General features: G+C 35.5%; 1 protein-coding gene across 1 annotated transcript in view; it reads left to right on the forward strand.

Annotated features, from left to right (window-relative positions):
• LOC150108627 (uncharacterized) overlaps positions 1-16,501 on the forward strand; it is a 327,730-nt gene that overhangs the window by 251,471 nt on the left and 59,758 nt on the right. The window contains exons 10-11 of the mRNA XM_090390495.1: positions 6,480-6,692; positions 13,331-13,468. Of these exons, the coding sequence (XP_090246621.1) occupies positions 6,480-6,692; positions 13,331-13,468 (351 nt within the window). The remainder of the gene's footprint in view (positions 1-6,479; positions 6,693-13,330; positions 13,469-16,501) is intronic.

The following is a 16,501-nucleotide window of genomic DNA, read 5'->3' on the forward strand; positions in this document are numbered from 1 at the left end:
TTCTTGATTTAAGCTTATCTTAAAGTTTTCAGCGATACTTAGGAAATAAGTATATGATGAAAACAAAACAGTTAATTATAAAGCATTTGACCATAGAAGAATATATTTAAAAACCGTTGAAAATTTGTCCTGCTTGAAAGAAGATATGCTTCAAGCATATGAAAAATTTTTTTTTTTTTTGCCAAAAAAGCTTGTTCATTTGCATTTCATTTCACTATAATAAATTTGTTCTTTAGTAATTATTTTAAATCACTTATTTATTTCTCAAATTAAAAAAAAAAAATGGATTTGATATATATGCAGTGCACAGAATGGAAGAATAAAAAGTGTAACTGCAAACTGCCATCACATGTACGTATGTGTATATATATAAATATATATTTATAATTCATGCTGCCATTACTAGCTAAAAGCAGTCCTTTTCATGACTCTAATTTGTATATCATAAATATATTGGTATCCAAAAGCTAAGAAAAAAACTACATTTTTACCTGTAATGTATTCATTTGGTTGTATTCATGAAAATTTTTATGAATACAACCAAATGTGGATCAGAATTTATTGCCAGCATATTAATAAATTATATTACACAAAAAAAAAAAAAAAAAAATGTGTTAGAAATTTCTTACAAATTAAATTGCAATACACCTTCTGTCCAAAAAGAAACCGAACTTTTGATAGAAAATAAAACACAGGCCAATTATAATTATTCAAATCATTTATTTCAATCAATATACTCTCCCTCAGCTTTGATACGGCATTTGGCACGGTTAATTAATTTGTTAAATGAGTTTTTTATATCAGTTTTTGGGATACTGTTGAGGGTCGTGGTTACTGCTGCTTAAACGTTTTCAATGGTGTCGTATTACTTTCCTTTCATCGACAAATGAAGTCGGGGGAAGAGAAAGAAGTCACAGGGTGCTAAATCATATGAATACGGTGAGTGATCCAACACACAAACTTGGTTTTTTGCTCAAAAACTGTCTCACAATGTTCGAATGATGAGATGGTGCATTAACGTGCAAAAGTGACCAGCTGCCTGCATCACGATATTCATATACGTGACGAATTTTCGCTATCAGTTGCTTCAAAACTTCGAGATAAAACACACCATTGACCGTTTGGCCAGGCAGAATGAATTCTTTGTGGATAATGCCCTTGGAATCATAGAAACAAATCAGCATTGTCTTTACTTTTGTCTTCTCCAAGCGACTTTTTTTCATGCCCTTCGAAGAAGGCCATTTTTTGATGCCCTTCTTCTGGTGGTCTCTACTCAGCACTCTGGTGCTTTGTTTTGGGTTCATACTCAAAACAGCACGTTTCGTCACCAGTAACGATTGTTTCAAGGAAGTTTGAGTCCTTACGAGCAGTTTTAATGAGGTCCTTGCCATGTTCAATTCGATACATTTTTTGGTTGTCAGTCAACTTGTGGGGAACAAATTGTGAATTCAATTTACGAAGGTCCAAACTCTCGGTCAAAATGTTGTACACAGTTGATTTGGTATTCCCCAGTTCATCTTCAATCAATGTCATGGACGATTTCAGGTTTTCTTTGATGAAATCACGCACTTTTTAGATGTTAACTTCGCTCATCCAGTTTTTGGACACCTCGGGTTTTAGTCGTCCTCAAGCATCTCACTACCACTTTGAAATCGCTTAAACCACTCGTAAACTTGAGTACAGGATAAGCATTCATTTCCTTATGCTTTTTGAAGCATTTGATGTGTTTCGGTAAAACTTTTACCAAGTTTAACACAAAAGCTAATCACAGCTCTCTGTTTGAAACTCATTTTCCGACCGTTCGTCAAAACACACTGTCACTCTTGGCACTATAACTCGGCTTCTAATGAAACAAATGCCATAAACAGTTGACACAACACTAATGAAGGTTGCCGCTTTCGACAACAAAAAGATACAACAGGTGGCGCCACTAGATTCAAAGTTCAGTTTCTTTTTGGACAGGTGGTGTATGTTTTTGGCAAAAGTTACAAATTTCCTAAGGAATTAATTAAGGAATTAATGTACTGTGCTTACAGAAAGCTATGTGAAAAAACATTTCATATGCAGTATGCCTACAACAAATTGCGATACATCTCACAATGTCGTATCATACTTAGCACCAAGTGATTCAGGAATTGTTGAGGTAAATTAGCCCACTCATCCTTCAGAGCAAGGATAAGGCCTTGTTTGTTTGGTAGAGAGGAATTTTGAGTAGCAATGCATCTCCCCCTTGCATCCCAAACATAATCTATGGCATTGAAATCTGGGGGCATGCTAGCCACTCGATTTGATTAATATCCTCAGTTTCCAGAAGTATCTTCACTACTCATGTATGATGTGGTTTGGCATTATCATTCATAAAAATGAATTCTTCGCCTATGTTGAATAATTTCGTTGCAATACCGTTCATCAGTCTTATTCCCTTTTTCCAGCACTTGTAGCTCAGTGCATCCATTAAGCATAATGTCTCCACCACACACCATGAGTCCAGTACTGGCGTATCCTATTCCCTTCAAGAGCATTCTTGTGATGATAAACAGTACCTCTTTCACACCAGATCAAGTGTCATCTAGAATCAGAGGACAGACTAAAACAAAAACAACTCTCATCTGTAAAGAGTTCAATACCCCACTGGTGTCTTGTAAAATTTTTATGGATACAACAAAATTGAAAATGTGTTCTACGATGAGCTGTGGATAAAGGGGCAAAAACTACACGACTTTGAGCATATAGGCCTATTTGTTGTGGATGTCTTGCCACAGTTTGTCAAGATATTTGCATAAATGTGCTTGAATGGAGCTGACTTGCAAGCTAACCTACTGTGATGCGTCGATTACATTTTGCTGTTATAACCAAAAATCTGTCTTCTTCTTTCATGGTAGAGCAAGAGTGACTTCTTAGCAAACTTCTGGAATGCATTCCATAGGTTTGAAATGCTGCCCAGAGCCTGGATGCAACGTTATGTAAGATTTCAAACTCTTTGACAATATTAGTAATTCTGTGACCTTCAAGCTTTCCAACAATTCTTCTCCATGTGAAATTATCTAGTGATGTCTTTGAGACATTACAAGACTTCCAAATTTGCAACTTTATTCCTTCACAAAAAGAGCTTAAACACAGTTTGCTTAGCGTAGCCTTTTTTTCTTTTATCCTGTTGATTTCCACCACTTACTCCTTTGCGTGCTATTCGAAACTTTCTACTCGGAATTGTCAGTTATGTAAATTGACACAAGCAGATTCATTTGAATTTGTGGTTGTAATTTTCAGAAATAGTGTTTGTCCTTAGGTTTTGGACACCAGTGTATTTATTTTTATTACTACTACATGTATTAATATGGTTTAATAGAACACATTACTCTTTATTGCATATGAATTATCATCATCATCAAATTCCTGACATGTACTCTCAGGTGGGTGTACAGGATATGATACTACTACTACATGAGAAATTTACATCATTACTAATTTCCTATCTACAATTTTCCTCCAAATCAATCTGTTACCTGTCAAGACTCCAACATTGTCAGAACTTATATTTCTAAGGCACTTTCACTGTATCGATCTACCTATATCTCGGTCTTCCTCTGGGCCTTTTTCCTACCAATTTGGCAGAGAACACTTCTTTTGCTAATCTTTCCTCTCCCATTCTGTTTAAGTGACCATACCATCTGAGATTTGCTCTGCTAACACATTCCTGGATGCTAAGTCAGGTTCTTTCCTAATATCCTCATTTTTGATATGATATTGCCATTGATACCATCTGTTCTTACCACTAATCTTTCTCAGGACTCTCATATTATCTGCGGTCTCTAGTCTTTGGTCAAGTGTTTTACTTCTAACCCAGCTCTCAGATCCATAAGTTAAAATTGGCTTGAACACTGTCTTGTATACAGCTAATTTAGTATTTTGACTAATTTCTCTCTTATTCCATATAAATTTATTTGGTTGACTTCCTACCATACCTGCTTTGTTGATTCTGTTGTCTATTTCCATATTTAATTTACCATCTTCACTAAAAATCATGCCTAAGTAGCTGAAATGTCTTACTCTTTCTATAGGTTTTCCATTCACAATGCAGTTGATATTTTCGATGCTTCTGCTAATTTTCATTGTCTTAATCTTGTTATTGCTGACCTTCATACCATTTCTATTACACCAGTTAATCAGTTTAGTCACGGAATCTTGCAGACCTACAGGGGATGTATTTAGAAGTATAACATCATCCGCATAAAGCAAAGAGCTGACATTAACATCACCAATTTTGATATCAGGTTTAATACCACTTTCCTTCATAATGTGATCCATATAGATAATGAATAACAGAGGGGATAATGTACATCCTTGTCTGACACCAGATTTAACATTAAACCATCTTCCTGTACTTCCTTCAATTCTAACTGCTGACTTACAACTCACATAAAGATTAAGTATTGCTTGATATAATGCCCCATTGACACCATACAACTGTAGCATTTTGAATAGCTTCTCTCTGGTCACCTTGTCATATTCTTTTTCCAGATCTACAAAAAATGAGTAGGGATATTTGTTATATTCCCAGTGAAAATCTGATCCTGAAAGCCACTCAGTAGAGAAATGCCTCTGTAATTCTTACATTCAGTTTTATTTCCCTTTTTATATATATGTACTATGAGAGCTCTACTCCAGTCATCTGGAATTTGTCCCTCTGTCCAGGTCTTCTGAACTATGCAGTGCAGCCACTATAAGACTTTCTACCTACATACTTGAGTATTTCTGGTCGAATATCATCTACTCCAGCTGCCTTTCCACATTTCAGTCTTTTGATGGATTTTCTACTTCAAGTATGGATATGTATTCCTGATTACATGCCTGTTGAATGTTTTATACTACTGTGCTATCACTGATTGTTTCATTTAGCAATTTTTCAAAGTAATTACTTCATACATCAAGGATATCTTTTTCTCCAGTTTTCATTTCTAATTCTTGATCATCTCTATTTCCGTTTCTGAGCTTTTTCAACAGCCTTTAGAATATTCCCACCTTCTTGATATTTATTTTCTATGTTCTTACCAAAGTCTTCCCATGACTTTTGTTTAGCTAGTTTTATATAGTGCTTAGCTTTCTTATATTTCTCTCTGTATTCTCTAAGAGTACAAGTTGACTTATTTGCCAGGAACTTTTGATATGCTTTCTTCTTTTCCTTCACTGCCTCTTTAACTTCCTGTGTTCATTATGGAGTTCTGGTTTTTCTATTCTTGCACACAATCTCACCACATGCTTCCCTGGCTGAATCAATCAATCAATGTTTTCTTCAGGATTTGCCACTGTATCTCCAAGATTTGATTCTGTTTTCAAACTCTTTCATTTTTTCTTGAATAATGTTTGTGTATTTTAGTCTACAGTTTACATCTGAGAGCTGCTCAACTTTTATTCACTTTTAAACTTTCTTACACGTTCTTCTTTTCAATATGAAATTCAAATTTATCCTGCTCAAGACTAAATGGTGATTACTTCCAATTTCAAATCCTCTGTGCACTCTAGTGTCCTGCACAGTGAGAAAACTTCACTATCAACAATAACATAGTCAATGAGACTTTTCTTATTCCTTGCCTCTTCTTACCATGTGAATTTGTGTACATTTTTATGTTGTAACATTGTGTTAGTAATAACCAGTCCATGTCGGAGCAGAAATCCAACAGGTATTTGCCATTATTATTAGCTTTGCTCTTTTTTCCAAATTTTCCCAAAACATTTTAATATGTCTGACAATCATTTCCTACTCTGCTATTTAGCTCCCCAATGAGGACCAACTTTTCCTATTTCATTGTGTCAGTTGCTTTCTCTAAAGCCTCATAAAATTTCTCTACTTCTTATTTAGTAGAGCCTTCTGTGGGACTACAGGCACAAATAACTCTAATTGTCCAGTTCCCCATTCTGATATTTTCCCACTTCACTCTACTTGATGCATTCAAGAAGATTAGCCTCGTATTTTGTGTTGAGTACTATGGCTACACCTTCTTTTCCCTGATTTGCATTGCTGAATATAATATTTTATTTTTGTTGCTTTTGTTTAATTGGACAACACACCAGCTGGTATGAAATTCTGTCATGTTGTTCCATCATTTTTTATTTTGGTTTAAGCCAATAAGAATACAATTTGGTCGGCTAAATCCCAAATTGCCAGCCCATCCTCATTCGTTCAATATCCAGGTTGATACTTAATAGGGTGCACCACGAGACGGCGAGGATTGGATGTTGGGTCCGAAGCCCTGGTCGGTTCTCCACATTCCTTTAAAGGCTATGTGGAGGTCTCTTCTTAGTTATACAGCTTTGACCCTTAAGCACCCCTAAGTCTCTAATTAATAGGAGACCATTTTCAGTGTGTGTATATCCCAAAAGGGGATACACACATTTTGAAATTTTTTTCCATTTTTAATATTAAGAATGTTAATTTTAATGTTAAGGAAAATTAAACTCCTGCATTTTTTTAATTTTTCCAGACATTGGAACATGGACGAATATGGTAGAACTCAACTTAGGAACAAATCAGCTCAGCAAAATACCTGATGATATTCAACATCTACAAGCTTTAGAAGTTTTAATACTTAGCAACAATATGCTCAAAAGGCTTCCTTCCACGATAGGCAATCTCCGTAACCTTCGGGTTTTAGACCTTGAAGAAAACAAATTAGAATGTCTTCCTAATGAAATTGGTATGTATAAAATTTGAACTAGGTTGTTTAGATTCTTAGATTTCCTTATATACTTTTTAGATATTATATCTTCATTGTTTCTTTACTTATATAAGGCAATCAGAGTTTTAAAAGCAATGATGAAAGTTGTACTCGCCTTATATTATTAGTTCAGTACAACAGAGTAAGATAGTGGTTGATAAAATGTAAAATTCATACCTTGTTTTTTTATACTTACCTGCTTGGTATATATTCATATTTGATTGTACCCAAGAAAAGTATTTTGTCAATGTTTAAAATATCACCTGTGAATGAGAATAATATGAAAACACAAGAGACTGAGAGTAAGGAGAAGGTATGGAGATTCACTGATAAGAAGTGTACTAAATGAGTGATGATAGCATGTTTCCAAGGTGCAAAGATCACGAATTTTAGTGAAGCTGATAGTTTGCAGAGTGGAAAAGTGGAAGAATTGATTGTTTTGGATGGCAGGAATGATTTGAAAGGTGAGAAATATGCTATGAGAGGAGATATGCAGGAGTTGCTGATAGAAATGAGAAAAAAGAGTGAGAAAGTGAAAATCGTGGGTCTTGCCTTGGTATGATAGGAGTATTTTCAGAAGGACCATGATTGATAATGAATCTATGAGAAGAGTATGCAGGAGCAATGGTGTGCAGTTTATAGATGTATGGAGTGAATTTGATGGACGAAAGGACCTGTATATGCCCAATGGATGTATTTGAATGATTTAGGAGTCAGATGTTAGAGAGATGTTGTTCAGTGAGAGGTTGGATGTGCAAAATCAAAGAATCTAGAAATATTCAAATGCAGTCCATCAGGCATATATAGATCCTTTCATCCATTAGATTCATTCCATACATCTATAAACTGCACACCATTCCTCCTGCACACTCTTCTCATTGACTCGTTAGCAATCATGTATGGAGTGAATTTGATGGACGAAAGGACCTGTATATGCCCAATGGACTGTATTTGAATGATTTAGGAGTCAGCTGTTTGGAGAGAGATGTTGTTCAGTGAGAGGTTGGATGTGTAAAATCAAAGAATCTAGAAATATTCAAATGCAGTCCATCAGGCATATATAGATCCTTTCATCCATTAGATTCATTCCATACATCTATAAACTGCACACCATTCCTCCTGCACACTCTTCTCATTGACTCATTAGCAATCATGGTCCTTCTGAAAATACTCCTGTCATACTGAGGCAACAGACTCACGGGCTTTCAATCAGAATGGATCGGTAATGACATTAAACAATGGTAACTGTGAATCCCAGGTGATGCTGGAATGCCTGTACACAATGTCATTGGTCAGCTCAACTTGCCCAAAAGTTATAGGCATCAGTGAAACCTGGTTGACAAAAAAATTATATAGTTACAGGGATAGTGTGTAAAGCATATGTGGTAGATAGTTCATATGAGACTATATGGTGCAGGATAATGACAATAGAACAAAATATATTGTTGGTTGCTACTATAGACCAGTGGATTCACAAGATGATGTGGATGCCATGCATTGGCAGATTATCACAATGAGTGCAAGCTGAGCAATAATTATTTGTGGGGGGGGACTTCAACTATAGGGATATAGATTGGAGGAAGGAAAAGAGGAGCATGGTAAGATGGAAGTAGAATTTATTCTTTTGCTAAGGAATAATTACATAAAACAATGTCATGGAAGGGACTAGGAATTTGAGATTGCTGGATCTGGCAATAGCATCAGAAGATGTATCCATAACCAGATAGAGCTACTCTGCCTCCAGTCAGGAAGAGTGACCATGCAAGTCTTGTTCTTAGAAATTGCTAAAGAATTGGAATTCTCTGTCATGAAAGGGTTATGTTGAACTATAAAACTGGCAATTGTGATAGATTTAAGTGACATTTTGGAGTAGTCCCATGGCTTGAGAAGCTACAAGGAAAAAATGTCAGTAATGCATGAAAGGTGATCAGGGATTGTTTAAGAGAAGCAGTATCAGATTGCATACCCATGGGTAGGGGAAAAACCAAATGAAGGTCAAGTAGATGAGCAGAGAGATATAAAGCAAGAGCTACCAAAAAAAAAAAATTGTGAGGGAATATAAAGTAAAATGGTATCAGCACACTCATGAGCAATACAAAGGCAAAAAGATTGACTAGTATGGTAAACGGCCAAATCAGATTATGAGAGAAAATTTGCTAAGCAGGCCAAAGTAAATCGAAAAGTGTTTTCATTATGTAGCAAGTAAGAGGAAGGAGGAATAAAGATTATGGAATTATGGAAGGATAACTTTAATCAGTGCTGATGGTAAGAAGGTGACAGAAGCAAAAGAAATAGTTGAGTTGCCGAGTGATCACTTGGCAAAGGTGTATCATCTGGGTGGAGATTTTGTAGCTGCTGATGTAGCAGAGACTGATGTTAGCATTGAGATAGATGAAGATGAGGTCCTCAGTATATTGAAAAAGATTAATGTGAATACAGCAGTGGGACTGGATGGCATCTTGGCCTGCATGCCTCTGATGAAGTTTTTCAATCTAAGTATCAGCTCCGGCAAGGTTCCAAAGGAGTGGAAAGATGATAAGATAGTTCTCATTACATAAAGGTGACTCCAAGATAGAAGTAGCAAATTACAAACCAGTTAATATCTCAGGATGGTGGTTAAAATATTGGAAAATTTGGTTAAAGATAAAATCCAGCAGTAGATAAATAGATCTGTGATACTCTATGGTGAGCAGAATGGCTTTGTAAAAGGCAGGTCTTGCTATAGTAATTACTTACATTTTATAATAGTGACAACAGAATACACCATGATACTGCTGGACTTTGCAAAGGCATTTAACAGAATACTGAATGTGAAATTATTACAAAAGTTGGAGCAATAGTGGTATATGGTGGAGTGGAATCTATGAGAATGAGGGTGACAAGTGGAGTGCCTCAGGATTTTATACTAGTGCAGTCTTTAATTTGTACATTAATGATATAGAGAAAGATTTAAGGGGAAGATATTCAGTTTTTTTGCTTATGAAGCAATACTGGGGAGAGCAATAGTTGATAAAGGTGATGTAGATATCTTGCAGGATGATTTAAATAAGTTGCCATTGTGGGCAAAGGAAAATGGTTATCAATATAATGTTGCAAGATGTAAGGTTATGCACACATTCAGGTTTTTTTTTTTTTTTTTTTTCACATTTGACGTTCTTAGACGCTGTATGGTCACTGCCGTACCTCACATGGTTTTGGCAATGATATCTTCTTCAAGAATAAGTGGTAGGGTTGCAGATTCCCTTTGCACACAAAGTTTGTAGGACAATCACAAACATCCATGCCCATGGTGGGATACAAACCCATGGCCTCTTGGCTGGAGAGCGGACACACTAATCACTCGGTCAACCAGGCCGGCTGCATTCAGATTGAAGAGGTTGTGTGTGTGTGTGCACGCGCGCACATCACATTGATAATACTGAATTGCAGGAAATTGATGAGGCTAGGGACTTGAAGGTAATAGATGGACAGAGTTGAAGTTCAGAGGGCATATTGCAAAAATTGATAAAATACATTAAAAGTAAAAATAGAAAAGTTATTATCCTTTATAAGTGTGATTCAGCCACATCTTGACTGCTGAGCACAGATTTTGTCACCTAGTTTTCTTGGGGATTAGGAGTTGGTGGAGAGGATACAGAGATAAGAGAACCAAACTGGTAACAGATTTGTGGAATGCTTCCTATGAAGATAGGTTGAAAGTATGGTTTATTGCAAAGTTTAGTTGATAGGCAGAAAAGAGGGAACACAATAGAAACTTATGAGTTATTAAAGGGGTTACAGAAGATTGCTACAAAGGAAATTTACCAAATTCATCACATGTGATGAATAGAGAGAGAGAGAGAACTAGGGGGGTCACCCATGGAAAACATGTAAGAGTGTGGTTAGTAAGGGTGTGCATACTAGATTTTATTTATTTTTTAGATGAAGCATTAAACTTCATGCTAAATGCCTATATTTCAGTTTTGTCATAATTTTATAAATTGATTTATTGCATGAGATGTATGGAGTCAACTACTATTTGATAATAAAATTTTGCATTTTGATCTTTGTATTAAGGTTATCTCCAGGAATATATACATCTACATACAGCTGCTACATCACGTCTAAAACTACTTAATTCACCTAGCATGACCTCTTCAGGTTAAAAATAAATAAATAAAAGGTAAAATTAAATGGAAAGAAGTTTATGTTTCTAATATAAAATTTATATTAGAAACATAAAATTTAAAAAAAATCCTAGCAAGAATAATAATTATTCACATCATCCAGTTCGAATCCGAATACTCTTATTTGTGACAAATGTCACAAATAAGACTTTTAGTTTTTTTTTTGTTTTGTTACTTTTATATTACTATATTGGTTCATTGGTGTGACTTGTGGTAAGAGTTTTATATATACATTTAAAAAAAAGGTTGGGGGGGGACTAGGATTTTCTGTTGACTTTTTAAAGTTATTTTTAATTTCAAGTTGCAATTATTTGACGTTAATTTTTCTTCGTTTTTGTTGCAGACTTATGTGAGGTACTCTAGACAATCTGAGTATATGCTTGTTTCAAGGTTGTGTATATGTTGTCCAAAAACTTGGAGAATTTTTGTCCATCATTTTTTGTTTAAATTTGGTTGTTTTTTGAGTCTTTCACATACCTCTTTAAATTTTCTTTCAAAACATGTTCTTTCATGGTGTAAGAACATGTTCCAGTCATTTCAATGAAAGTCTCCAGTGTATGTTTGGAAAGATGTTTCTCTATGGACCGACATGTTTTTTTGGTTGTTTTTTAACATCTAGCTTCACCAGTGTACAGAAGGTTAGATGTACATTTAATCTGGTATACTCCTGGACATTAGGATGGATTCCTTAGATATGCTGAGTAAATGTTTTAGTTTAGTAGGTGGTGTAAAGATAGTTTTTATGTTGTATTTGACAACATATTATTTGATAGAATTGAGTTGGAAACGAGGGCTGTGATAGCAAATGATTCAATCTGAAGAAGAAATTAATGTAAATTTTTGGATGTGTGGAGTGAATTTGATGGTAGAAAAGATTTGTATAAGATGGGTGGCTTGCACTTAAATGGATTTGGCATCAGGAACTCAGAGAAATCATTAAATGGATTAAGACCATGCAGAGAGGCAAAGAAACTAAACATTTCTCTAAACATTTTCTCCTTGTCATCATCCACACATCTAGCATATAGTGACACCTCCACCATCTTATCCTATCTGCTGCTGCCTCATATTGCTTCAAAACTGCTACCACTATTTCCTTTTTCTACCTTCCATTTTAATAGACCTCATGGATTCACTCTGTTGTCACTCCACAGAGAAATATTACAAGAAACAGAACACGCAAAATCCAGTGGTTCAGTGGTGTTTTCATTAACACAGTCGTAAATATAGAGCTAACTCTGTCTTATCCCCCCCCCTCCATTTTTATTATTATTTTTTATATTTAAACTTGAGTGTGACTTTAGTTATAACATTGAAAAACAAATTGAATACTTTTGTCATATATATAAATATGATATATAAATCATATATATAAACATGACCTCAGAATTTTTGCCCTGCAGTTTCTCAAGAAACAAAATTGGGTTAACGTGCTAATTGCATTTCATCTAAACCTATAGCATATATATATGCAAATTTATTATTATTATACAGTAATCTCCATGTAGTCAGAAGGCTCAATGTGAAAGACCCACACTAACTATTATTCACATAACTATCATACCTCTCCTTAAACTCATTCTCTGTCAAGGCACACAACTACCTCTGGCAGTCCATGCTTTTCAGGCAAAAAATCTAGTCCACATTTACAGACCACACTCTTTGCACAGTTACTTCAACATGAAAGTTGTATTGAAACTTCCAGTTTCAGTAGTCTTAAATACCTGTTCCCTTCATCACATGCTGTTTCTGGTGATTATCCCTTATTAACTATATAAATTTCATGTCAGTCTATCCCCATAGTTGAAATGTCTCCAATAATAATTGCTCCACCTGCACTTATGCTAATCTACTGATGCATGACATCCATATCGTTCCATGGATTTACAATCATACAATTGAAAGTCTTTCATCAAATATTCTGCTTATAGTTTGGGTTCCTTGATTAAGAACTAGTACTGAAGCAAGTGAAACTGGAGGTCCACTTTCCTGAGTGCTGTTGATCCTCACAAGAAACTGATAACACTCAAGTTAGAAGAAAATAAATGTAAATGTAAAAAGTAGATCTGTGACATGTTGTATCCCACTGCACAATATGCCTACAGCATGTGTTTATAAAATATCTGTAATTGCCCATTTTAAGCGATTCTAAAAAAGTTGATAGCAATAGTTTTTGAAGACCTAATTTTATAATTTAGGATCGTCTTTATCTGCATTTTCAGTTACACTGTCTTCATCCATAGTCTATACCTCCATTGGTTTATGAACTGATAATATACTATCATGAAGAATTGCCTTCATGGCAAGTTTGGGAATTAGAGAATTTGTGCATTGTTGCGTTTATTTATTTATTGCAGGTCCAATTTTAAATTCTTAAATTTCTGACAATCCTAAATTATAAAATTATTTATCATTTGTTGATCAATCTGAATAGATTTATCTCACATATAGGTTTTCTTCGTGAACTTCTCAAGCTCAACATACAAAGCAACCAATTGACAAATATGCCTCGTGCCATCGGACATCTGTCCAATCTGACATATCTGAATGTAGGAGAAAATAACTTAAGCTTTATCCCTGAAGAAATAGGTATGTATGATTGATATTATTAATACTCTTCATAAATTAATGAAGTAAATAAATTTGAATTAATTTTCAGTATAATCAATTTTCACTGTAGCAAACACTGCTGTAATGAATTTACTCACTCACTATAATAAACTATTGAAAAGTTCAGGAATGTTGACTGTATATTATGCATATTAATAAAAATTAGAAGACTGTTGTGGCCTGTATGTTTGACAGTATCAAACATGTTGCAAGATATACTCCAATCGGAGTTTTCTGCCTTTCCAGCATCAACATCTGTTTTACTAATGTTTCCACTCCCTTTTAGATTAGCTCTGAACACATTCTTTAATGCTAATTTCTCTCTTATGCCATAAAAACACATTCAGTTACTTCACATCGTACCAGCTTTGCTAATTCTGTTGTCTATTTCCATATTTAATTGTCATCATCACTAAAAATTGTAAAAATACTGACTAATTGCAAAACATTTTTGCAATTAGTCAGTAAATTTCCCATTCACTGTGCAGTTGATGTTTTCAGTTTTCCTGTGAAAATAGGTGGGAAAGCAAACTTTTAATTGCTGATATTCATACCAGATTTGTTACAGCAGTTATTTAATTTAGTTAAAGAATCCTGCATACTTGTACTAAATTTATTTAAAAGTATAACATCATCTGCATAAAGTAAAGAGCTGAGTTGAATACCTCCAAATATAGATCAGCATTTCCCAAACTTTTTTAGTCATGGAACACTTCATATTCTTTTGTGGCTGACAGTCTGCATGGCATCACTACAACTCTGTAAACATGCAAGAAGATGTCAGCGGAAAGTTACTTTGTTTCATCAGCCCAAACAAATCACTAAATCACATACCAATGGCATATTAGATTACTACATTGCTGCTATACATACTTCTCTATGCAAAGCCTACCAAAAAAAAGTGTTCCAAGGTTATTAGTGTTATTAGTCTATGCCAGTATATTAATAACCAAAAAAAAAAAGTTCAAATTTTAATGATACAAAAGTGGTATATGCTACCAATACATGAATTATTTTAATTATTAATTACGATTTTTCACACTTGTTCACATCTCATAGAACAAAAGTGTTCTGCGGAACAGTTTGGGAAACACTGATATAGATATTGAATGATGAATTATAGTGGAGTGGCTCACACCTCATTTCACATCAAACTACTTCCTATACTCTTACTAAATAGCTTAAAGAAATTACAACGTACAATAGAATATACATTAAAATAAATTTTAATACTCTTCCAATATTTCGGCAGCATCACGTTTCCATTATCACAGGAACTTGAATACAGGACACGTGCACGCAGTACAACACACAGTAAACGAGGAACGAAGCAGGAAGCTATTCTTTCTCCTAAAAGTCCTGATGGTGCCCCCTAGCGGACAATGTTGGTATTCTTGGCCGATTGGGCTGAAGGTCTTCTGATGTAGATTTCCCAAATTTGGGACAGTCTCATGCACTCATATTTGTTTAGGTTTGGATTGTTTCTTAGGACTGAGGCTGATTCCATTATTAGCCTTTCGTATTTGAATTTACTACGGTGTATTATCGTGGCTTTTTTCCACTGTATTCTATGGCAGGTATCCAGCAGCGCATGGTCTGCAAGACCAGAGTGGCTGTATTGGTGAAACCGGATGTAGTTCTTGTGTTCTGATATTAGCTGTCCTGCCTGTTTGGCCAAAGTAAGACAGCTTACAGCTGCAAGGGACTTGGTCTGTTGATGATGGGTTCGCTATTTGGCCACATGGCTCCGATGCACTCCTCTCCTTCCTAACACTTAAATAACCAACATCCCAGAATCAAGTTCACCCTGGAAGAAGGAAAAAACAACTGCCTTCCTTTCTTAGACACATTAGTCACCCGCCAGCCTTAATGAACCTTGGTTTTCTTAGTTTATAGAAAACCCACCCATACAGGCAGATACATTCACCAACAATTCCCCCCCCCCCCCCTCAACAAGAATATGGAGTCATTAAGACACTACACAGCAAGGCTAAACTTATCTGTTCAAATGACAATACCCTAACCACAGAACTAAACCACATTCTCAACACTTTCTTAGCCAATGGCTATCTCCCCCCCCCCCCAAAAAAAAACCAAAAAATATTGAAACCAATAAACCACAATCCCCCCCCCCCTTCGCAACAAGGATTGTTCTAAATCTATCACCATTCCCTATATCCGAGGCACCTCGGAAAAAATTACAAAAATCCTAAAAAAACATGACCTAACTTCTTGTTACAGATCTTGTAAAAAATTGGCATCCCTTATCTGCTCCACTAAAGACCAACCTTCCCCCGAGACCTACCTGGTGTATACCAAGTCCCTTGCAGCTGTAAGCTGTCCTACTTTGACCAAACAGGCAGGACAGCTAATATCAAAATTTCAGAACACAAAGACTACATCTGGTTTCACCAATACAGCCACTCTGGTCTTGCAGACCATGCGCTATATACCCACCATAGAATACTGTGGAAAAAAGCCATGAAAAACCCTAGTAAATTCAAATACGAAAGGCTATTCATAGAATCAGCCTTAGCCCTGAGAAACAATCCAAACCTGAACAAATTTGGGTGCATGAGACTGCCCCATATTTGGGAAACCTACATCAGAAGATCTTCAGCCCAATCGGCCAAGAATACCAACATTGTCCGCTAAGGGGCACCATCAGGACTTTTAGGAGAAAGAATAGCTTCCTGCTTCGTTCTTCATGTACTGTGTGTGTTGTGCTTGCGTGCACGTGTCTTGTATTTAAGTTCCTGTGATAATGGCAACATGACGTTGCCGAAATACTGGAAGTGTATTAAAATTTATTTTAATGTATATTCTATTGTACGTTGTAATTTCCTTAAGCTATTTAGTAAGAATGTATAACCAAAGTCTAAGCCTTTCCACGAGAATTACCTTCCTATACTTTCTTCACTTCTAACTGCTGACTCAGTACAATGTCCCATATACACATAATTGTAGAGTTTGGAACAGCTTTTCTCTGGGCACAGTTATAATTATTATTAT

The sequence above is a fragment of the Typopeltis vanoorti genome, chromosome 3 (assembly GCF_054136105.1).
Source record: "Typopeltis vanoorti isolate ZY-2024b chromosome 3, IOZ_Tvanoo_1.0, whole genome shotgun sequence".
Taxonomy (NCBI): domain Eukaryota; kingdom Metazoa; phylum Arthropoda; class Arachnida; order Uropygi; family Thelyphonidae; genus Typopeltis; species Typopeltis vanoorti.